Here is a 25,870-nt window from a genome sequence, read left to right on the forward strand (position 1 = left end):
CTGCTTTGTCCATATGCTGTGTGATATGATCATATACATGTACATGTGATATTAAAAAGTGTAATTTTCTCAAAAAATTGAAAGGGATTGTATTTCACACCTCCTGAAAAATGTATTTTGATTCATGAATGCTAAAAACGTGCAATTTACAGAAATTTGTGTTGCATGATGTGAAGAGCTGCTCACATACGTGTATGACGTCAGAAAACTTTCAAAATGGTTAACTTTTCTTCGGATTTTCAATATTTTTCTGGAATTTTTGTGATTTTATTAAAATCTGATCGTTGGGTGAACTTTATGTTTAAGTTTATGTGTTACTTATGATAGAGTATTATAGGAGTTCTCTTGTTTACATTTATGTAATAATTATAATTTCCTACCTCTTTTCCCTTTGTAAGTTTTTATCTTCCCTGTTCAGTCTTCTCCTCTCCTTACCTCTTCTATTTTTTCCCATCTCTCTTTGGAGTGGAGCTAAGTTTTCATGAATTTCAGCATTTTATAATGATTTTTAATAAGTTCTGAATCAACCGCAATTGTTTCATCAACATTTTTGTCCAACAAGTTGTCTAATCTGACATCTTTCCATACTGAGAGGCGCTGTTACTACAGGGTAATTGATAAATTGAGATAAAACATCCAACATGTCCTTTCATGCAACACTCCCAAGGTGCAAGGATTATTAGCTGAAAAATAATTGTTGGTGAAAAGTGGAAATCACTTTTGGTTCCATGAAATGCTCCCCAGGGTCCTATAACACTGGTTAACAATTAATTGTATGCTTGATTTTCACTATCAATTTTACATTGTAGTTATTGCAATCAATCAAAAAAAGTTCTTGGATGGTTGCTAAGCTTTGTGTCATGGGCCCTAGATCTTGCCTTCTCTTTTCTTGGACTCCAAATCTTAAAAATATATTCGGATGAAGTCTATTACAACTGGAAAGCAAAGTATCAATTGAGATTGACATCCCACCCCTTCAACCAGCCAAATATAGGGTCTTCAAACAAAGCCTAGCAATTGCATTGATCATGATGTGCAATCGATGCCTGCAATCAATTCCAATTTGGATTCCTCTCCGTCTTAAAACACCACTTGGAAGACAGAAAGAGAAGGTACTGTAGGAGAGACAAATGACCGAGACCTTTAAAGGGCAAGTCCACTCCAACAAATATTGATTTTAATATAAGAAATCAGACAAACCTAACATGATAATTTTTTTGAAATTGGACGTGAACAAGAAAGTTACACAAGTTTTGCTAAATCTCATAAAACTGTTCTCTGCACATCATGGTAAGCAAATCGGGGAACTTGTGATTGCATACATGTACTGTAATACACCAAATTTATAAGGAATTTTCCATGTTAGGTTTGTCTTTTTTTAAGTAAAATCCAATTTGTTGGGAGTAGACTCAACCTTTTTAAGAGCTAGGTAATTTGTCTCTCCTACCTTCTTTCTGTCTTCTAAGTGGTGTTATAAGACAGTGAAGAATCCAAATTGGAATTGAAGATATCAATTGCACATCATGAATGATCAATACAATTGCTAGGCTTTGTTCGAAGACCCTACATTTGGCAGGTTGAAGGGGAGGGATGTCAATCTAAATTTGATACTTTGCTTTCCAGTCGTACTGTACAGTACATGTAGAACTGTTCTGGGGGAAATTTGAATTCAATTGTTCCTATTTTACATCCAATTTTGATGTAATTTCCAGTGTTTTATTTGTTTGATTTTTTTTTATTAGGGAAGAGACAAGGGCCCAATTGCATAAAACTTACTTTTTTAAGGTAACTTTGCAACCAATGGTGACTGACATGCCCAACAACTAATCAAAATCAAGGATTTCATGGAAGTTTCCATTGGATAAAAAAGCTACTATGCAACATGCCAGAGCTGCATTTTATAAAGCTGTTAGTAATAAAGCTGCGCAAGATTTTATGAATTTCATAATTAGAATATGGGAAGCCACTCTGAGTCTCTCCATTGCAACTGATTACAGGAAAATAACAACATACCAAGGTTGCATGTTCCTGTCTAAAATAAGGTTTGAGTGTGGAAGGTTGAATTACATGTGTGCAGAATACATTCAAGTCATTTGTAAATTATTGTAAATCTGTACAGGTAATTCTGCCTAAGTCGAATCTTTTGGGACCACAGAGACCCATTCAACGCAACAGAAAGAAGATATTATATAACACAGGTTTTGAATAATCTGGTCTAAAAAAATGCTTTGACATAGCCATAGGCAAATATTCGACTTGTAGAAGGTCAATTAAGGCAGTTATTTGTATTTTTAAAAACCCCAACCTGGGTAGTATTTTGTAAACCTGTTTGCAGGTTCTGCAAAAAATTATGATAATATACCAAAATATACATTTGTCTGGATCATGATGCTCTTTGGCGCTAAATCAGATCTCTTCAGCTGGAATTGAAATCCTTTTATTTGTGGATTAAGTTTATTTGATTTTTAATACTGGGTGATTATTTTTTCAATAAATTGCTTTTTCAAAGTGGTGCTTAGACCAAAAGCTTCGGTCTATGTTTTATCGTTTGTTCCGCTGAACTCCGTTGGCTCCACTCACCAATTACAGAGACCGAAGTTCTAACTCGATCTGCACAGAGACTCAATGGCCATATGTTTATGTATTGAGTTCAGATAAACCAGGCCGTAACAATCGCCAGCATGTTGTAGTGAGACCGGTGAAACAACATGTGAAATGACTACACTTCAAAACTTGAAATTCACCATTTTAAACTTGTACTCATAGGCACGAATTTACTTGTTCTTTTCATGCAACAAGTTGATTTTTACTGGTCTGGGACCGTCAAACCGGCGCTAGTGTCGCGCGCTGTGTATTATACACACTACATGATCTGACATTTTTTTTAAAGTAACAAATCATTAAAAAAACGGATTGGCATATTCGTAGCAAACAAGAGGAACAAATAGGGTTGGCATGTCTGGTAAGCTGATGCACCAAAAAATAGATGAGGAATACAATTGAATCCAAAGTCTCTTTTTGAACTGATATCATTTACAGTCAGTGCTACATTATACACATGTCATGACATGAATGATTTATCTATGTTCCAAATGTAACTATAAGTGAGTCTTCATTCCCCTACCCTCCCACAAACAAACAATACTTGGAATCAAGTACTAGGATGATCATGACTTAAAGGTCACATCTACCCAATCTAAATATTGATTTCAATTGACAGAGAAATCAAACAAGCATAATGCTGATGTGAAATAAGTTGGGACATAATAAGATACTGCTTATTTCCATGAAACTAATACGTGCACAACACAATTGATATGGAAATGAGAGTTAAAATGTCAAACACTGTTTCTTTGGTACAGTGTGTTTTATTATATATCTGCATGGAATAATTCAATTTTTGCTTATTTGACAATAAAGAAGCTCTTCATTGAATCACTACAGGTTTTCAACAATATCAACTCCACATTATGATGAGGAAACAATTAAAGTATAGTAGACTCCGCATAAGTCAACCTTCCATATGTCTAATAATAATTGCCTAACTCAAAGCATTATTTCAGACCAGAATCAGCAAAACATGTTAACGTCTTCTGGGTCAAATTTCTCCTAACTTGAAATGATTTTGTGGTCCCAAGATATTTTGCCTGTATTTCATGATATACCAAAAACAAAATAAAGAGCGAGTGGGTGAGGTAATTGGGTCCCTCATTTGCATACTGACCTGGGTATGCATACATGTATAACTTGCCAAATTAAGCAAACATTAATATATAACTTTGTATATTCATAGGCCTACACGATTTTCATAAAATTTTCAGGGTTATGCCTGTAGGATTTGCCTCTATTTCTTAAAAACAAATTATTCTTGGGGACCACTTGAGCCCCTTACAAAGAGTTACGATTGATCCGATCAACATCTACTACATGGAAATCCATCAATGGCATGATTTTTTTCCACAGGATATTTGCACTGTCCTTTACAAACAAAGAAGTACACTGAATTCTTAAAGAAATGAATGTACATCATATCTAGAAAATAATCTAAACACACATGCTTTTTAGATGTTGATATTGCTGGCTTTCCATAGTTGTGGTTGATTGGGTCAATAGTAACTCTTTGTTAGAAGGGGGCCTTGGTCTTTCAGGTAGGGCGATTGTTACTGATAAAAGAAGTTTACAACATTTGAAAAGTGTAATGAATTGTATTTATTTTATTATAAAATTCATCAACACAATACTAATATTATTATCTAAAGATGGGTGTCTAGTAAAGGCATGTGTTGCTCAAAGATCACGCTTGAGCTTCTAATTGGCTGAAAATAAAGCTGCATTTCATTTTCAGTTGTACATTTCATAAATTCAAATTAAAAGTTTTAGGGTTTATAAGCAAAATTTTAAAAAAATCTGAAGGGAAGAAAACAAGCATTTGACAATTTCGATAATTTATAGAGATTTGGAATGTTAATTGGACAAACAATCGGCTATAAATAAAGTTTTGAGGAGAGAAATGTAAAACAATAAATTATGAAAAACTACAATTTCTGTGACAAATTTGGTGTCTCCTGGAACTACCCCATTCATCATTATCATTACAGCAGTGGATGACTTTATTTATAGGATCACAAGACCTCTTCCATATTTTTCTTTACCCATGTGAAATGGCATATTCATCTTTCATTGAAAAACTTGCAGACTCATGTAGTCATGAATATCAAGGAGATCTCTACGAATGACACAAAAACCAATGGAAATAGATCATCAGGATATGAATAAAAGGGGCATTGAAAATAAACTGTTTTATAAACATCGAGAAATGGAGTGGGGTACAGACACCCTCAATTTTGTTTTCAACTTGTACTAATCAATGGCAAATGCAAACATGAACAGAAAAAAAAAATCAAACAGGAAGAAGCTGAACGAATCGATTGACACAAAAAAGGTAAGATCTGATTGGCTGTCTGGAGATAACTAAGTTTAATAAAACAAACTACATGTATTTATGACATTAGAAAGGAAACAATTATAAATTATGTCAGCATAAGGCCAAGGAATGCACAAGTGTTCTTTATATGGCCATTTCATTCCATCTCGGTATGCCCGAGATACATCCTTTACGCAGTGCTTTACATTAGTTAATGCACAGTACTGCTTCAGAACTACTCAGCTGAAAGTATAAGTCATGTAATAATAATTCCAAGATGACATAATGAATGTACATGTAAATTTGTGTCCATTTTCTTGGCAAGGTGGAATTTTATACAAATAATGAATGTTTATGAGTGCAATGGACAGAATACTTCATGAGGTGAAAGATTAAATGATCCATTAAACGAGGCGTAGCCGAGTTGAATGGATCATTATTTCATCTTTCACCGAATGAAGTATTCTGTCCATTGCACGAATAAAAAAAACATTCATTAGTTGGTTTATATGACACCTAAAAATTGATTTTATTTTCATATGAAATTTATTAATTTTGATGTAAAAAATGCTCATGCAGTGCGAGTTTGGTCTGTTGATTGTTACGTCATTACCACATGCGCACTGCTGGTGCCTGTAGATGCAGTCTCGGTGCGCGAGTGCAATGGACAAAATCGTATGGATCCAAAATTGCACGATGAATGGATCTAAAATTGCACGGTCGATGACGTCATTGTAAAATGGGCTGAATGAACGATATCAAACAACCAATCAAATGACAAGGATCTGTCTAGGTGTCATATAATATGGAATAATAAGACCTATAGGGGATCTGCTTGCATGTGACCTCATAAAAAAACTTTAAAAATCCATGTTAAAGATCTGTTATTTTGATGGATTTTTGTCAAATCTGTTTTGGTCCGTTTGTCTAATTTTTTTTTTAACGTCTGGGGAGTGTTTCATCAACATTTTCATCCGACAAGTTGTCAGAAATGAAAACTTTCCTTGATTCTGATTGGCTTAGAAGGACTGGGTCTAGTGTAAGCACAGTGTGGATCAACGTTGATCTTGACTGGGATTTGAACACACAACTCTCTGTTAGAAAGACAAGAACCAGAACCACTATACCATAGAGGCATTTGCTTTTGGCTACTTTCATGAACCCAATTCTGTTTCTGTTTGTGGTAACTCCCCTAGGAACTCGGCAGGACAGCATTTTGCTGGTAAACGCCAAGCTGGTATATAACCAATTACCTATGAAACATTTCACGTCTAGGTTAATCAGTCATAGTGGCTGACGTTATAGACGGGCCTTTTTATCAAAGTGGAGACAATGGCAGAGTTGGGATTCGAACTCACAACATTGCGATTATGAGTCCAATGCTCTAACCACTGGACCACGCGACCCAACTGAGAATTCCACATTGTGTAGGGAGAAAGAATCTGAATATGGATCACATATTAACATTCATAATTCAGGTTGTTTAGATGTCATACTGAACATAACTGTACAACACAAACATGTCAAAATTCAGCAATCAAATCAGATGAACCGTAACAAAGTCACAAAGTAATTTCAAAGCAAGTAAAAGAATTGTAATTGCTTTATTGGTACAAGAGATGGACGAATGCACAAAATACCAGATTTCCCACAGATGTCAAGTATTTATAACAAGTGAAATGAAACAAGGCCCATGACCATACTGGGATTGTTTTCTTTGGTATGCATTGGAATTCCTCATTGTACCAGTCTTTCAATATCTAACAAAATGAACCTTAAACTCTTATTGATTCTATTTCTTAATTCAGATTTCATCACATGGACCTGTTTGATTGAGCCTGATTCAGACTGTGTAACTAAGTTCCGCAACATTCTGTGTACTGACCTCATTGACTGATCAGTCCCCCCCCCCAAAAAAAAAAAAAAAAAAAAAAAAAATCTCTGACTTTGGAACATTCATTTTTGTAAAATGGTAACAAAAATCTGTTGTCTAATCAGATTCCTCATAGAAGTCATTATTAACTTGGTCAAAAGATGTGCAAGTTTTGTGAACACACTAGTGACATTGTAATAACACTTTTTAAAATGTCAACATGGCTCATGTCAACACAATGAATTTCTTTTGATGTCAATATGGCTCATGCCATCAGAATGAAATCACTGTGATTTTAATCAACTTCATAAAATTTCGGGTCTTGAAGTGTGTAGTGAGCGCGCTGATGAGCATAAGGCGATGTGTCTCACAATATAAGTACGCTATAACAAATATTGCTCAGATTTGTCTTACCAAATCTTAACGAGGCTTTAAAATGTGATTTATTACAAATTATGATAACTGTATAAAAGCGACTAAAAACAAGGAATTTGATTGGCTGATGAAACAGAAATCTAGCATTTAATATTTTCAATGAGACCATGACCCACATTTTTCTCTATTCATTCTTCCATGATTCATCTTAGTCTCCAAATTATATCTCATTTCTAAAAATTTTCTAATATGATCTGTTCCTTTCTAAATTGCTCTCTCAAATGTCTTGATCGATTTTTTTAAAACTCGCTTTCATCCACCAACTCATATTTATGTATTTCCCAATATCCATTCATGTAAATGTCCATCTTGTCATCTTTGCTGTTTTTTTTTGTTCCCTCTCATCTTTATCTTGCAGCCCTGTTGGATTTGGTACACCTTTACTCATTTCCATTTCCTTCTCTTCCTTTTAGTTTTCATCCACATCCACACCTATTGTAGCATCTTCATCTTGTTCTTCATTCCCTCCATCATCCAGCTATATAACCTGCATCCTCTGATATCATATTCCCTCACTCTGTTCCATTCTTCTCCTCTTCCTCTTTCTTATCATCATCATCATCTATTGTAGCATCTTCACCCTGTTCCTCATTCCCTCCATCTTCTTCCATGACTGCATCACCACCATCCCCACCTCCATCCTCTGGTATTCCTTCAGTCCTTTCAGAGGTGTTGTCTGCTTCTGCGTTAGTCCTGACTGGTGGGGATGGTTTCTTGTAAGCCTCCACCGGTCCTCCCACCATCCGTAGGATGTGCTGCCGGTCGTTCTTGGCGACGTAAGAGCGCAGGGACGTCTTCCCCCTCCAGGCTACTAGGATGATTGACGAGTCTGGTTCTTCTCCACTGTAGAAGAGAAAGAAGAGTTATCTTCTCGAACATGAGTGAGAACAAGATGGTTGTCCACATAACCTGCATCTAATTATTGGGTGATAACAAATACATTGAAACTCTGATGATCCAGATAACCTAACACTCAAGTTGCGTTTATAAATATGGTGGCAAAATTAGAGTGTTATCAGAAGGTGTATGCCAGGGAAGTAATTAACAGATAAACACAGATTAGAATGGAGGCATCAAGCCCTTCTTTGGGGATGAAGTTTCAACACATTGTAAACATAAAGCATTACTGCATTGACTAGAGTAGCCAATGACATCTTGTAAAAGGTATAAAGAAATGAAATTCCTCATTAAAATAAATGAAATCAATATTAAAGTGACTACATAATGCTATCAAGTACATGTATATTCTTCACATTATTGAAATCCTTGCTAATATCATCAGCATTATCATCCACATCATCATCATCATCATCATCATCATCATCATCATCTTCATCTTCATCACCACCATCATCATCATCACCACCGTCATCATCATCACCGTCTCAGCATCATCATCATCCCCATCACTTACACCATCACCATCACTTACAAAGATTACTTACCTCTTTGTCTTAGGATGGTAGGTTAGAATCACTGCTCCCATAGCTGATATAAAACAAAACATTAAAAAAATGCCAAATAAAAATCAAACATCTACTCCGTAACTGACAAATGAAAAGTGTATGTTAAATCAATGAGATTTAACTCATTTGTCCAGTGAAAAGAGATACAGCATAAATTATAGTCAATATCCTGCAATCCATTGAAGTTATAGCTGACTTATATGGCTAAGTTAGTTCAGTGGGATGGTGGTGTTCTTTATCAACAACAATCGTTGAATTCTTTATTACCTGTGATAATATCTATGACAGGCTGGTTTTTTTTTCTTAAACTGTGACAAATTGGCAACTGATGATTATGGCACCATTAGACATTTCGTAAAATGATTTTTTTTTGTAATGAAAATTTCCTGACTTTCCCTGACTTTGAAAGAATACCCTCTCCCATATAAACCTGACCAAAAGATTGATATCAAACAGCGCCATCTTGTGAGGGATACCGATAGTGAAACTTACGTGTGTTTTCCAGCGTATCCCTTATGCCTTCTGAAAAGTTCTTGGTGAAGGGTGCTTCCTCTGAAAAGAGTGTGATCACATCTTCCCTTGTAATGGTTATCTTCCTATCTCTGATGTAAGGATATATCACGTTGATGCCCTGGTGGGATGGAAGAAATGGTAACAATCTTAATTTTCAGCTTATTTATAAGTAATTGCTAACAGCAGAACTATCACAGAAAGATAGCAAACAGATAGCCAGGCCAGTGATTATGATGTAGATGATGGTGAAAATGGTAATGGTGATGATGAGGATGATAATGATGGTGAAAATGGTTATGGTAGTGGTGGTGATGATTATGATATAATGAATGTGATGGTGATAATCATGAGGAGGAGGAGGAGGATAATGACAATGTAAAGGATGATGATGATGATGTATGTTACTTATACCCTTTTTACACACGCTAAAATTTCCTTAACCCCGTACTATAGGTGGGGCTAAATTGCCATTTAGCCCCACCTATAGTACGGGGTTAAGCTTAGCCCACTTTCTTTTTACACAGCATTTTTGCAAAGTGGGCTAACCCCACCTTTAGTACGGGATTATTTGGCCCTGCAAAAAAGCAGGGTTATCCCAGCAATTGCGGTGCTAAGAGCGATAGTACGGGGTTAAGATCGCTAGTGTGAAACGAAAGTGGGCTAAGCTTAACCCCGTACTATAGGTGGGGCTAAATGGCAATTTGGCCCCACCTATAGTACGGGGTTAAGGAAATTGTAGCGTGTGTAAAAAGGTACGAGTGAAGTACTTGTACTACGAATGATCGACAAAAACCACTAGTCCGGGGTTAGCGAGTTTCGTGTGTGAAAAGCAAGCATTCCTTATCCGGGGTTAGCAATCACAATTTGGCATGTGTAAAAAGGAAAAAAAATAGTACGGGGTTAAGGATAGTACGGGGTTAGCGATAGTCCGGGGCTAAGAAAATCCTGTGTAAAAAGGGTATATCTGATCTACCAGCATATAATATGTCCACAGTGTGATAGTAAAAAAGAAGTTTTCTTGTGTCAGTATCGTCAATCAATGTGATTGAGTTTGGTGCAAATATAACTCAACTACTCGGGTGATTCATAATTTGCTTTGTCTGCTTCTGCAAACATTCCAGAACTAACAACAACAACAAAACAAGAAACTTGACGACACTGTTTGCTATCATTAAGAAAATTGTGGAAGAAAACAAGGACTGGAACTATTTTCCCTTTCTTTGGATTTTCATGATTTTTGACCTACCTCTTGTGATAACCTGAAATCACATGCTACATCATGAGCATCACTCCTGGCCAACACACGCACTCCAGAATTGATCACCTGACAAAACAAAATGAAATTATAAGACATCAGAATATATGATGAAAGTTCAAATAAAAAAAATACCTTGGCCTTAGTCTAATATCTTTCATTTAATTTTGGGGGGAATTCGGTAAATACATGTAGCAAATGTATTGCATAATTTGGGCCCTTAAGATAAAGCATAGTGATTGATTATACACAATAATCGATGCAATCAATCATTATCATCATAGAAATCAGCTCAGTAACTAAGCATTAAGTTACAGGGACAAGAGGTCGGTTTCATAAAACTTGTTATGACAAATTTGCAGTAACAGTCTGAAGCAACAGAAATCATTCAATTTGATTGGCTGATAATAAACTTGCTATAGAAGTTGAGGATTTATAACATAACAAAGTCTTTATGAAACAGGATTCCGGTCTTGAAAGATAGCTTTGATTTGGGTGATTATTCAAGAATTAGAATATCAACTGATACAAATTTAATTACTCAATTTGAACACTATTGGCTCAAGCACAGACAGAACTGATTGTACAAGGACCATTGGCTTATAATTACCGGTGTGTGAAATCAGAATTTAGGCTTAATTACTAGAGATATTCGTCTGATAGAGAAACAATACTACCATTCTCATCAGTCTTAGTGAGGTGTTAGACAACTAAATGGGATAGAAGACACTGAAACTCTGAAATAACACACAGCCACGATAATGAATTCATCATAGGAACCATTAGTAAGAATGTCCCCAGGATGACCTAATCCTAAAGTGGTACAGAGCATTCAATCAATCCACTTCCTTTCCTAACTATAGAAACAGGTTATTGTTACACTCAAGTCCTGTATGATTTGAAATGGGGGGGGGGGTGTTAAAAAAAAACAAATGTGATTTATGTGAACACCCCCCCTCGAGAGAAAAGTTGCCAATTTACACATGAATACAGTGATTACATCACTCACATGCCATTGCCAATTTAGCAAGTCCTAGTGAATACAGTACCTACAATTAAAATCGGATGGCTCTTGCCCAAATTCACAATGGTATAAAGGAACTTGAAATTTTGGGTGAATCACGTAATCTTTCTATTCTTGTCTTTTATGGAAGCACTGAAAATGAAAGGTATATGGGGGCTGATAAGGGTGACTTATACAAAAATGTACAAAACTGTTGCTGACGTTACATAATAGCACCATGAATTATCTACTGTAATATGAATTATTAGATTTCAATAAAAAATGAAATGTACAGATGCAGGAAAATTGCCCCACCTCCTTTTATGGAACTTATCATTTTATCCCCTGATGATTAATTCCTAAATTCCTTGATCAAGAGAGGGAAAAAGTGTGACTAAAAAAGAGACACTGTACTGTTATAGGATATGATGTCATCATGCCAAATCAAGTCAACAATGTGGTTTTGCCTTGAACAGGTTCATGACATGGCCACTAGGTAACAAATACACTCAACAACCACATGCTTAATATATAAATGTATCTTATTGGCTGTATTTACATGGTATGATGAGTTATGGAAGGGGAAAGTGCATAGCATGAGGGCAAGCATGCGCTCTGAAAGTGTGTTTGATATTTCTTATGCGTGCAAAACCAGTTTGTGCACACAGATGTTTCCCTCATTTGTATATTAATAACTGAGTTGTGCAGATAACTGTTTTGTGAAAATAAGCAAAACTTTAAAAATCTAATTTTGATGAAATTTTCAGCTAAATGCTGGTTTGATTTTCCTCTATTGATTCAAATCAACTCTATTCTGGGAAAGACTTGATCTTTACTGTAAAGATATCACAAAGAAAGCCTAATTTAAATTTGGAAAATCATTGGTATTTACAATCAACCTTTCTCTCTACTAATTTTCAAGTGCAGTAGGATGTGAATTCCATCATTCTTCTAGTATACAGAGCACACTGCATATCATTCTTCTAAACTTCTTTAATATTGTTAATACAATCCATCTTACCCTAAAAATACATGTATGGTGAAATACAGCCCAGAATAATTGATAAAGAATACATGTATCATAATATATGAACCCTAATGCAACTGCCTGAAATGAATAGCAATGATTCATTCATACTTTCTAGTGCTTTTATGAAAAGATGCATGTTAAGGACGTTCCACAGTTATGTTTGTGCGCATTATGATCTGCGCATATTTTACACTCTGCGCGCTGACGTCACAATGGATGAACAGGTGATTAATTAGCTGTGGGTATGAACTGATTTTTCTCATCATCTGCACTCTAACTGCAGATCCGATGCGTTAGTTTATGAAGCTAAAAAACTTTAATTATTCCATGGACCATTTAAAAAAACATCTCTACAATTTTAAAATACTTTACTCTGCAGTGCTGCCAAAAATCACGAATATGACCCCGAGTTTGAATAAATGGTAGAGTGGTTTTGATTTTTTCTTCTCATAGATACAAAGCATTTGGCGCATTTTTGGTGTTTTAAAAAGCACATTTGCTCTAATGAAAATGCTGATAGTTTGAAAACAAGCACATGAAGCCCTATTTTTTAATGTTTGCACCTCTTAGGTATTCCTTCCTCTACAACTTTGCAAATTTTTGTGAAAATGACATGGATTTTGAATAAAGTGCAGCATTTATTGTACTTTTGTAGTTTGTTATTGAAATTTCACTTTTTTGAGATTGGGTTTTTTTGTTATGTTTTACGCCATTTTTAAGAACTGACAGTGCTGTTAGACTTAAAATTGCAAACAAATAGCACTATAAATAGATTCTCCATTCTAACGATACACTTATTAACTCTATTGCGAAATTTGATGACTTTTTCATGTATTTTGACTGAGTAATAGAGGTTTAAACTCATTGTAGTGAACTTGCGAGGTCTAAAAATGCCAAATTCTTTTGAATGCGCAATCCGTAAGAACATTCATTCGGGTGAACTTTGAAGCTCCATAGCAAAAAATCAAGCACATGGACCTATGTTAATTTTTGCATATTTCGAATATTCAGGTTCTAAAGTATCTATGTGCAAAGTTTGGTGAAAATGACATGGATTTCATTTTAACTGTGGAACGTCCTTAAATTGTCAAGAGAAGTTGGATATTCATGTGCAATTCAGGTACTGTAGTTATGTAAAAATAGAGAAAAGGGAGTCTTATATGATTCAAATAGCAAATGGAAATGAGTGGAATGGTACAGAATTTGAATTTAAAAAAAAAGAGAAGAGTGTTTGGTCAAGTGTCGGGTCTATCAAAACCAGTCTAAAGCTTTGGTAAAAATTTAATCAAGTATCATCTAACATACCAATGGAGTAATGAATTGGAATGGTGATAGATGCATTTAAGGAGGATTTACCAAAACTAAAGACAGGCTTTAAGCAAATGATTTTGAGTTGGATAGACTGTTGATCTTTCATAAAATGTGAAATATTAGCTCATCACGTCAGGGGGTAGTTCCATAAAGAGTTAAGTGTTTGAAAAAAAAGTTACCAAAAACTTTGCAACGGAGGGCACAGATTTCATGCAGGAAGGGAGTAGACATACCAATTCACACACTTAAGGCATGAGACTCTTGCCTTTGTCTTTGAACTAGGCATCTCTGAGAGGGGGGGGGGGGGAAGGGGTGGGATGAGGTAAGGCTTAAATCTAGGTGTAACAAACCCAGGTTCTTAGGTCATCATACCTTGATCCTCTTGTCATTATGTTCTAAGATTCCTTTGATGAGTTTGTTAGTGAGGTAGATGTTACGTTTCTTGCCCACATAACACCGGGTCAGGAGCTGAGTGATGGGGAATGAGTCTTCCATATCATAGAACTGTCTATGAAGAAAATAGATAACAAAAACATAATGAGTTTTCTTTTCATAGCCACTTTACAAAAGTGATAGTTAACCACATTCACAGTTTTCATGATTCAGTTTAACCCCAATAAGATTCAGCCCCCCTCGACATTTTTCGCGACAATTCTGCCGCGCAAAATCACTTGACCGCATTGCTCCTTGACTTATTACTTTCAAGTCTCGTGCAACTTTTGAGACCAAAATTACGATCCCCGAGTACATAGTTCTCCAATTACGCAACATTTCCTAAGTACATGCAGACCAAAACTTGCTCAAAAACATGAATTTGTGTACAAATCCAATGCAAATAGTGTTTTTAGTCAAATTCATAAATGTATCATTATTTTTCCTTTTAAGGATCAAAATTATTTTATTTCATCTTTTTTATGGTCAAAACAAAGTCCCTGACAACTTCCATTAAAAATAACAATAAAAAACAGAAAGGCAAAAAACAAAGAAATACATAAGAAATTTATAAAACAATAAAATACATAGTGCATTTGATAAAATTGCTATAAAGATACTATGAACTAAAAATTAGCATTTTAGGGGCATTATTTAGTTAATTAGAGCAAGCTTTTGATTTTATGCATAAAATAGTATAATCAGGGGCGGATCCAGAGGGGGGGGGCCACATTTTCCAGAGGAAAATTTGACAAGCAAAAAAAAAAGTTTCCACCAAAAATTAAAGGTTATTTTGTCCGCGAAAAATTTGACAAGCAAAAAAAAAAAAAGGTCTTTGCTTTCAAAGGGGGGGGGGGGTACACTTGTGTTAGAACAGCAAATTTACATTACAAATTTTTATTATGCCTCTCAAAGGAGAGGGGGCACAGGCCAGATGTGCCACCCCTGGATCCGCCAGTGAGCATAATTAATTAGCAATGATAGTTTATTTCAGAATTTGATCTCATAGTTTTGTAGATTATGCCATGGGTAACAATTTTCGACACAATCGTGCAATCGACGACCAAGATCATAAGGGGGGGGGGGCTGAATCAGACAACACGAACTGGGAATGTTTTGTAAGGAAAGTTTCCACTTTCCTAAGCTGGAAGAGCCTAACAAAGAATAGACCTTAAAAAGTAAAGATCCAACGCATGCTTTGCATTGCAACAATTGATAATCCCTTCTTTCTTGTAATGATTATGTCCTTTTGTCAAGGACTTCCTTTCATCTCATTAAGGACTCCCCGTTATCTTACAAAAATCAATAATGTCCTCTTAAGCTCTGTCACAATAGAACACGCATTAAGCTAAAGTATTGTGCATGTACTTCATTGTGTCATTGCCCTGTGTTGAAACATTGAAGGTACATAGGATCAGAAATATGTAGTGTGCTATAATTAGAACCAGTAAATCATTTGATAAAGGTCCTTGCAGGAAGAAAGTAAATTTTTCCGAACACTTAATCAGATAAAAACATGAACATTTGATCTGGGTTTTCTCAACATACATGCATCAAATAGTAGAAATAATTTAGAGAGTTTATGCAATGTTATATTGTCTCCTATTACTTTCAAACAATTCATGATTACATTGATTGCAAATTTCCTGGAATTGCTGTCTTGTCCAGACAAACAAACCTTCCATACATACGACAAAAAGGTATACTATCTACATGAATCTTGTTAAAGAGGGTGAATAATGCTGAATACCAATTATGTGGACAGGGAAATTATTACTAAGAAACAACATTTTAATATTTTGCTTCTAATCCAACTTAATCCATCTTAGCTATCATCATCAATGGCAAGATTCATATCAATAAACATTGAATTTGAATTGAATTCAAACTATACCTTAGTCAAGCCATCATGGCTTTGTAACATATTTTATGTAAGAGTATCCATAGAATGATATTGATTAGTTAATCCCTATGCAGATTAAGTAATCCTAGTATGAAAGGGATCAGCTTACTTGATGGGTGGCCAGACATCCTCTCCCTCCTTGAAGAAGACAAAAGGATCTTCCCTGAAGATTGTAAACCTTGCTTTCTTGGATGGAGGTCTGTGTTGCCAATTTGAAGAAACAAAAGGAATATGATAATAACTTATTGTTATATTCATAACAAACTAACAGAATGGAGAAAATCATCATAATCATTTAATCCAATAAGATGTTCATTGATTTTATTCAACCACTAAGAAACAATCCTAAATTAGAAGTCAGATAAAAAGTAGTCCAAACCACCATGTCAAAAGTTAAACATTTGGGCCCGTATTCTGAAGTTGGGTTTAACTTAGACCATGGTCTAACTCTGTGCTAAAATTATGGGAAGCCAAAAGTGTCAACACTTTTACTGAGTTGTATACTTCTATATTTACTGTGCTATTTCCTGATTCTTCAATGGTGAAGACAATCATTTATCTATACTTCCTACAACAATTGTGAATGATTTAAGAGCCAAATGAGCTGAAATATGATATCTCTACTGTTAGTGATTCATGTAACAATTGGCTATCCATACTTAAACCACAACTTTAAACCTGAGTTTAAGTTAAACCCGACTTCAGAATACGGGCCTTGATATCTACATTATATTATGGCCATTCTAACAGTCAAAGTAAGCAACATTTTGAAAGGACATTAAGAGTGCAGAGTGGAATCAATTATTCATAACAAAAACATAGTGCAGAAACTATATAATTAAAAACAAGCATCTTTTCTGCAGCACTATATAAGAACTCTTGATGTGCCTGTTCTTAATCAAATAGAATCAATAGATGTGTTTTAAGATTCATTCCATCAATCAACATACCAACCAACTCACAAATACAAATCAATGGACCAACCAATCGATTATTCACACTCATATCACTAACCAGTTTATCTGATAATTTTATACAGGGTGTTTCTAAAAACATAAAGGTAACCCCAGTTCAAAGAATCAGCTATATCAAGATTAAATGTGTTTTTTCTTGTGATTTTTATGCTATAATACTATGCAGCTCATGAACATTAAGTTTAGACCTTACTTTGCCAATTTTGTCAGGGGTTACAGAGTTGTGGTCCTTTGACCATGAAAGGTACGAACATATTTTTTCCATGTTTTGGTTTGTAATGAAATTAAGAAACTAACTCTGATGTATCTTTTTCCAGTTCTTCCTTTTATTTTACAGCAACTGTAATCCCCTCCACTAAATTTTTGTGAGTGAATGTCATGTTACATGACTGGTGTCTAGCGGCAATCTCTGTTTAGCATATCCTTGATGACTTGCAGGCACATATTCAGCATGAGATTGATGTGCTTTATCTTGACAGTGGACATGTAGATGACACTCATAAGAAATTAACTGATGGGATAGCATTTCATCAAACACAGTGTTTACAAAAAATGAACTAACCGTGGAACCACAAACTTACAGACAGATGGTTTTGTACTTTACCAACCAAATTTTGGAAAAGGTATGTTTTGTACCCTTCAATTTTGAGAGAATCTCTACCCCTGTGATCTGTGACAATGGTGATGCAAGCATGATGTAAAATCAAAATTGACAAGTTGCTTCATTGTAGTATGAAATCAAAACAATAAAACATTTAATCTTGATATTGCTGGCCTTTGAACTTTGGTTACCTTTTTTTTCGAAACACTGTGTACAGTGACCTTGAATATCAACTTTAAGCTCAATGAAGAAAAAAGCAGACCAACCCCATTTGAGAACCATTGGCATCCGTTGGTTTATCAGATTTGTCTGTTTCTGTACTCTCCTGGCTTGTGTCATTAGTTGAGGACACGGTTGGTTCATCTGTAACAGCAGAAGATACATCCGATTCATTCGTCTCCCTTGCAGCAGACGACACATCCGATTCATTCGTCTCCCTTGCGGCAGACGACACATCCGATTCATTCGTCTCCCCTGCGGCAGACGACACATCCGATTCATTCGTCTCCCCTGCGGCAGACGACACATCCGATTCATTCGTCTCCCCTACGGCAGACGACACATCCTCACTGGTCTCCAATGCTTCAGATGGCTGGTCAAAAGAGATGTCATCTAAGGAGAAGCAACAGGAGAGATATCATAAAAGATGGCTACAGTGCAACTTCAGTTACAACATCAGCATTAAATCACTATTTTGGTGAAATGCTAATAAATTCAATATCACTTTGTCTAAAATCTGTCTTAAGTCGTAAGTTTAAAATCTATTTTTTCCCCTGTTGAACAGGAGTGGCTGGCTTATTTTGTTATTACTCTGCGATTCCTCACTTTCTATCCAATACATTTGACACATTTATTTCTTTAAAAGTAATGGCACTTTGATGGTAATTTTGTTGGATTCTGTTCAAATAAATTTCATAATTAATACCACAGAGTGGCATTGACTCCCAAACTAAAATAATCACTGAGTCATCCCTGCCAAATGCTGTGACCATACAGTTTCCAACACATTTGAAAAATTGGGTCTTGCATGTCTTTACTCCAAGACCAATGTTTGTGACAAATTTCATGAGCACTGGTTACAAACTGAGGAACTGGCCTCATTATTCTGAAGCAATTAATGGGGTTTCTGAACCAACTGTTGGTTACGTACCTTGTGAGGTTTCTTTGTCATTGGTTTTGTCCTGTTTCATCCAAGGTAGTGGTCGTGTCTTCTGAAGAACAGCAACAAAAAAGCCTCCCGTGTCTTGATGATGGGGTAGGATGCGAACACTGAAGAAAAAAGCAAAATGAAATACTTAAAAGTACATAATTCAGTGCATCCCACAAAGAAGGATACCCATTTTAAGAGATAGATATCACAATTACTAATTTTTTTTTTACTATAAATTAGACACTTATGGTATAAGTGGAATCTTATCTTTAATTTGAGACCAAAAGTGTAGCAAATCATGCATGCATGTCAGAAACAATTTGCACAGAAACTCATGTGTGAATCTGAATCCACTCTAATTTCAGATATCAGTGAGAGAAACTTAACAAATACAAAAGAAATTCCAATGAGCCAATTGTCGAATAAGCATGGTCGTCGTATCATGAACTAATCTCGCTCAATTTTTCTGCGCAACCTAAATTTTGCATTAAGATTTCAAACTCGTCTTGCTCAGTAATGCGTGAAGTGTTTGTCTCATATTACATATCAAAATATAGAAAAATAACTGAATTTAATGATGTAAATGAAATAAATTAATTCATTCTCCTTTGAAGAAGAAAAACATGGGAATCCTTGTTTCCTTCTTTGTCTGGGATGCACTGTTTGTAAATATTTTTTTTTATACCTGTGTGACAGTGTCCAAGGACCGTTCAAGCAGTCAAAGTGACCAAACATCTTGAACGAAAGACAATTTAGGTAAAGAAGAATCATCATAGATCTTGATCGAGTACATTCTGACATAGGACAAGTACAACAAATGTTGTGAAATAACTAACTGAAAATAGAGTATACTGAATATCAACAACACAGATAAACACAAGTGGGAAAGCGTAATAATTAAACTTGGAAGTTTGAGAAAAGACATGCCTATCTGAAAGTCATGCTTTTTCTGCTAATTTCTCAGTGATTAATTCTTTCCTACAAGAATCTGTAGCACATGATTTAATACATGGACGGAAACCTTGTGGGAATGAGGTCTTAGGGAAAGATATTATATCAGAATGAGATATTCAAAGGTAAAATGATGTGTAGTCTTTGTAAACAGGTGTTTTTGGAGCAAGCTTGACTGCTACCACTATCATGCTATTTTACTTGGTGCTGGATCTATCATCAATTGGATTGGGAAATTTAGCATCACTGTTTGTACAGTTATGACAGGACAGTTTTTTAAATGGCAAAAGAATGTTGTGGCAATTAGAATGCCAACAAAGTTTATTTCTTAATGTCTTATCAAAATGGGATAAATCAAACATGAAATTCGTAGTACAAAGAAATAAATATACGACTAAGGGGGTGTTGCTAGAAGATATTTGCAATCAATTGCAAATTTCAGAAGCACATTTATGAGTGATGGATCAATTCTAACTAAAGAAATCAATTTATACTTCTTGACGCAAGAAGCAGGCCATCAATCAATCAATCACATATTCACAATGTAATGCACAAATTTCAATTGATTTTTGGACCTAAAATTGACTTGCGATCACTTGCAAGTTTCTTGCAACGCCCCATAAAACAATATCAATTCATGTTGATTTATATGATTTCTATGTTTGCAATTGAGTCAATGGCCCTTATTCTGACATCAGGTTTAATTCAAACTCTGGTCAAAAAGTTGTGGTCTAACTATGGATAGCCAAATGTGACATAAATCTGTGACAGAAGAGGTGCAATGGAACAGCTCATTTGACTCACAAATCATTCTTAATTGTCTGTGATGATAAATAAGATAGTTGTCCTTGCCATTGAAGAATTTGGAAGGATATCAGTATTGAGGGGAAACATGTAATGTAAAAATTTGTTTGACACTTTTGGCTTCCCATAATTATAAAACAAGACTTTGGACATAGTCTTTGTGTATCGTACGCCGCTGTGTTGGGAAACAATGAGGAAATAATCACATGACAAACACAATATCAATCGCTGATGTGGTTTACGGTACACCATGTGTAGTGTCATAGAAACAGTGGATAGAAGAAGAGAAGAAATGGATAGGCGAGAAAGTGGAGATTTGAGAGTAGAGTATTCTTTCTTGTGAGTAGTCCTGAAAAGGACTGTAAACCAGGAAGGATTGAAGAGTTGAGAACAGCTTGAGTATTAGAGCCGATGAGGGGATGCTGGCTTGAGTAGGCGAGTAGAGATGGTGAGTAGTAGAGAGACTCGACGTTTCGGGCAGGTTGACTGTCCGTCTTCAGGAGTGAGTGTTCGCTTGGCGTGCGGCGGTACTTATGACGTTCGTGCGGACGTGGGGGAAAGCGCTGGGCCGGCGGTCACGGCGGGCTGTCGTCGTAGGTGGCGCTCTGTGCGTGGGTCGGCGGTTTTTGGCGGGAAACGAGTTGGCGTGGTATGCGGACGCGGTGTGTAGACAATGGGGTGAGTTACGGCGGCGTGTGTGTGTGTCGGCGTGGTAGGTACATCAGTTATGGCGATCTGTGCGTGTTGGTCGGCGGACTCGTCGGGTAGGCTTCGGCGGGATTGAGTGGGTGGCCTGGTGTGCGGATGAGGTGTAGGGTCGTCGGCGGAGGTTGTAGCGAGGTGTCGGTGGCGGCGGTGTGTGTGTTGGCGAAGTCGGTGGCGGCGGTGTGTGTGTTGGCGAAATCGCTGGTTGAGTTAGTGATTCGATCAGACTGCTGTGTTTGGTAGGAGGGCTTGGTGAGGTGACGGTGGTTGGTGGCTTGTTGGAGTTGGTTGTGGATTGGTTGGAAGTTGGGTGGTGACGTAGGATTGGGTGCCAGATGCTGTTGATGTGGAGGCCAGGGTCTTGAGGCACAGTGTGGTGTTGATGTATCTCAATGGCTTCCCTGACCCTTCTGGTATTCCAGTGCCGGATGTTGGTGATTAGATGGCTATTGTCCCAGTCTATGCGGTGATTTTCCTGTTGTGCGCATAGACTGGGACAATAGCCATCTAATCACCAACATCCGGCACTGGAATACCAGAAGGGTCAGGGAAGCCATTGAGATACATCAACACCACACTGTGCCTCAAGACCCTGGCCTCCACATCAACAGCATCTGGCACCCAATCCTACGTCACCACCCAACTTCCAACCAATCCACAACCAACTCCAACAAGCCACCAACCACCGTCACCTCACCAAGCCCTCCTACCAAACACAGCAGTCTGATCGAATCACTAACTCAACCAGCGATTTCGCCAACACACACACCGCCGCCACCGACTTCGCCAACACACACACCGCCGCCACCGACACCTCGCTACAACCTCCGCCGACGACCCTACACCTCATCCGCACACCAGGCCACCCACTCAATCCCGCCGAAGCCTACCCGACGAGTCCGCCGACCAACACGCACAGATCGCCATAACTGATGTACCTACCACGCCGACACACACACACGCCGCTGTAACTCACCCCATTGTCTACACACCGCGTCCGCATACCACGCCAACTCGTTTCCCGCCAAAAACCGCCGACCCACGCACAGAGCGCCACCTACGACGACAGCCCGCCGTGACCGCCGGCCCAGCGCTTTCCCCCACGTCCGCACGAACGTCATAAGTACCGCCGCACGCCAAGCGAACACTCACTCCTGAAGACGGACAGTCAACCTGCCCGAAACGTCGAGTCTCTCTACTACTCACCATCTCTACTCGCCTACTCAAGCCAGCATCCCCTCATCGGCTCTACTACTCAAGCTGTTCTCAACTCTTCAATCCTTCCTGGTTTACAGTCCTTTTCAGGACTACTCACAAGAAAGAATACTCTACTCTCAAATCTCCACTTTCTCGCCTATCCATTTCTTCTCTTCTTCTATCCACTGTTTCTATGACACTACACATGGTGTACCGTAAACCACATCAGCGATTGTACATACCACCATGCAAACCTTCAAACAACATCAAACACAATATCAATTTAATGTTTGCCTTCATAATATCAATAGAGTAGTCATTAACCCTTGTAAGTAAAATGAACTCACCATCTTGTTAAATTCATATCCTTTGCTTCCTCTTCAGATGGAGGAAAGAATGAAGGTTTGTATCTTCTTCTCTTCTCCCGATCTTCTCTCTCTTGGACCTCCTCAAATGATGTGAAGATCTGACCCTTGTCATCTATCACCTAGGTTTAAATAAAAACAGGGAAAGCTAGATGAATTCTCAACTACACAAACTAAAAATCCCTGCCTCTGTCTTAGCCACAAAAGAATATATTATACACCTAACGTCAATTCTTTTCAATAATGACTTTTGACCTTTGCCTGTATGACCCCTAAATGTAATCAGGGCTCCGTCTTACAAAGAGTTGCAATTGATCCGATCGATCACAACTATGGATGGCCAGCAACATCAACATCTAACATGTATGTTTGTTCAAAATATTTTCTAGATATGATGTACATGCATTCATTCATCATTCTCTTGAAGATTCAGTGTGATTCTCTTTGTTTACTAAAGAGATTGTGTGAATTTCCTGTAGAAAAAAATTATGGTATAGAAATGTATTTCCATAGAGTTGAAATTGATTGGATCAATTGTTACTCTTTGTAAGACAGGGCAATGATAATCATTTTCATCAGCCTAGTTAGAACCTCAAATGGTGAATTGGTTAACAACAGAACAATAAATTTTCAGGGATATAATGACCATTACGACCTTTACAAATAAAAACAAAGTAACATATGAATTAAAATTCCTTAAATTCATGAGGTTCAGAACGGACACCCTGACCCATGAATAATGAAATGAATATCTGGTTTCTTGTTACTAGGACCCTGTGACATAAAGCTTTGCGATTGATCATGGGGCTGATTTCTGTGTGTGATTGTATTGAATATTGCATATGATCAATCATAGATATCAGCTAGACGATTAATTGCTATGCTTTATATTACAGGTCCCAGAACTAATCTACAATATAAGAGGAAATATTCAAAATAATTCATGCATCCTGCTATGTAACTTCTGAAGGTTTCCATGGCGAAGAAGAATAGTGTAGTAGGTTTCACGGTACACCAAGTATCTTTCTTGGGAAAGTGTTTCTCCTGAAGATGACAAGAACACACTCGTCGAAACGTCGAGATTGGGTGGTCCTTTTCAGGACCAACACTTGCCCAAGAAAGATACATGGTGTACCGTGAAACCTACTATAGCATCCTGCTATCATTATTTGACGGTTCCATGACATTTGCTCCGGCGACAATTGCTCCGCTCTAAATTTCACACACTAATCGAATGACCAACTTCAACCGTCAGTTTAACAATATACCCTACCCTAAACCTAACCCAAAACCCAACATAAAACCCTACTGCAACCTTTTCCCTACATCTTAGACGAAATTAAGCCTGGAGAAATTGTCGCAGGAGCAAATGTCGTGTCACCTATCGAACATGTAGTAGCCATCTAGAAAAGAAATAAAGAAAGAGAAAGCTCATCCTTAATCTCAAAGATCAAAAGGAAAACATTGAACACTTTTCAATTAAAAAACACTAATGCTTCAAAGTGTACTCATCAAAAGTCCACAAAATTAGTTCAAAAGAATCTGATTACCTTCCAAGTTGTTTTTCCTGGGATACGTTTCAATCCAGGCAGTTCATCAGATACATCAACTAGCTCCACAGCTCCTGTGTGCGCGCAAAAAAAAGAGAAGGGGAACAAATTCACTCGAGAGTCACTTTCTGAGGATAAATTACGTAGGGTTCGCAAAAATGCCAAGAGGTAAAACTCCATGAAGGAAGAAGATTGAATAAGAGTGAAGAAAAGGGAGGGTTGGTAGTATTTACCTTCACATTGTTTCAAGACACCAGCAATAACGGCTTCATTCTCGACGGGATTAAAGGAGCAGGTCGAGTACACTAATCGTCCACCAACTGCTAGAAGCTCTATCCCTCGAAGAAGTATCCTTCGCTGGAGCCTTCAACAAAAAAATAATAAACTGAAGCATTTAGCTATTGAATGTAAATACAGGGAACATATTTTTAACTATTCATAATTAAAGAGTAACGGAGAAGACTACAAATTCTTATTCATGAGTTTACAATGCTATTTCCCCCCCAATTTTTTTTTTCCATTTCTGCTGCAGATGTATTAGGGGCATGGTTTTTGCTAAGCAACATGGGACATTAGATGACGCAAAGGTGACAAGGGCCTATGTCCGCCATGCTTGATTAATCTGTCCATCGGAATGCTTTGCACCTTCGACGCAGTTGCATTTGCAGCATCGTATAAAGCCCTATTAATCAAAATTTTATGCTAAAAAAGGTTGTTCATGACAACCTAAAAGCTTGCAAGAGATTTGCCAGACATAGCAATAAGTGATGTAGGCAAACTGAATTCCAAGTGAGCCTATTGTAGTCTATTCATTGATGGCAAGTTAAATAAAAGTCTGTCAATTGGTTTTCAGGAATGAAATTTGAATAACGAAGTAAACAGGCCTATTCGGAGAATGCCGATTGGTTGTTGTTTCCACGGTGCAGGGGCCGGTTTCATCAAGACTCACAACTATGATAACTACCATGGAAACCTTGATTGTGATTGGCTGCTGAGCCCTGTTACCATAGTAGTTACCATTCATGAAACAGGCCCCTGGACCACATTCCAATTCGTCAAGGATGTGACTCTACCCAGTACCCATCGCAGATTCAACGCACGAATCAGCAAGCCTCCTGCTTCTACACGGTAGTTTACCCCCATTTTGCACACAAAACGCAGATTCATCCGCACCGAGTTTGCGCGAAAACAGCCAACTTACGGATGAAGGTTGAATCCACTGAGAGGCGTCCATCTCTTCCAAATGGCATAGTTCTTCCTCATTGTACCGTCTCCCCTGCAAAAAAAAAGTATCATACAGAATTGTTATTAATAAACAATAATAATAATAACTGTGCATTTACACTGCACAATATCTATATGTATATAGGCAACTGCACATTACAATAATATTGTTATTATTACCCGGCTATAGCCGTGCTGCCTACA

The 25,870-nt window shown here is 37.1% G+C and overlaps 1 protein-coding gene across 1 annotated transcript in view; it reads right to left on the reverse strand.

Annotated features, from left to right (window-relative positions):
• Positions 1 to 6,509: 6,509 nt before the first annotated feature.
• Positions 6,510 to 25,870, reverse strand: part of LOC129253763 (RNA cytosine-C(5)-methyltransferase NSUN2-like) — a 32,600-nt gene continuing 13,239 nt past the window's right edge. The window contains exons 8-19 of the mRNA XM_054892187.2: positions 25,644 to 25,718; positions 24,676 to 24,806; positions 24,443 to 24,516; positions 22,875 to 23,014; positions 18,871 to 18,989; positions 17,987 to 18,332; positions 16,255 to 16,344; positions 14,183 to 14,318; positions 10,458 to 10,535; positions 9,191 to 9,329; positions 8,678 to 8,720; positions 6,510 to 8,075 (exon numbers count right to left, since the gene is read on the reverse strand). Of these exons, the coding sequence (XP_054748162.2) occupies positions 7,745 to 8,075; positions 8,678 to 8,720; positions 9,191 to 9,329; positions 10,458 to 10,535; positions 14,183 to 14,318; positions 16,255 to 16,344; positions 17,987 to 18,332; positions 18,871 to 18,989; positions 22,875 to 23,014; positions 24,443 to 24,516; positions 24,676 to 24,806; positions 25,644 to 25,718 (1,702 nt within the window). The 3' untranslated portion in view covers positions 6,510 to 7,744. The remainder of the gene's footprint in view (positions 8,076 to 8,677; positions 8,721 to 9,190; positions 9,330 to 10,457; positions 10,536 to 14,182; positions 14,319 to 16,254; positions 16,345 to 17,986; positions 18,333 to 18,870; positions 18,990 to 22,874; positions 23,015 to 24,442; positions 24,517 to 24,675; positions 24,807 to 25,643; positions 25,719 to 25,870) is intronic.

This window comes from Lytechinus pictus, chromosome 2, assembly GCF_037042905.1.
Source record: "Lytechinus pictus isolate F3 Inbred chromosome 2, Lp3.0, whole genome shotgun sequence".
Classification (NCBI taxonomy): domain Eukaryota; kingdom Metazoa; phylum Echinodermata; class Echinoidea; order Temnopleuroida; family Toxopneustidae; genus Lytechinus; species Lytechinus pictus.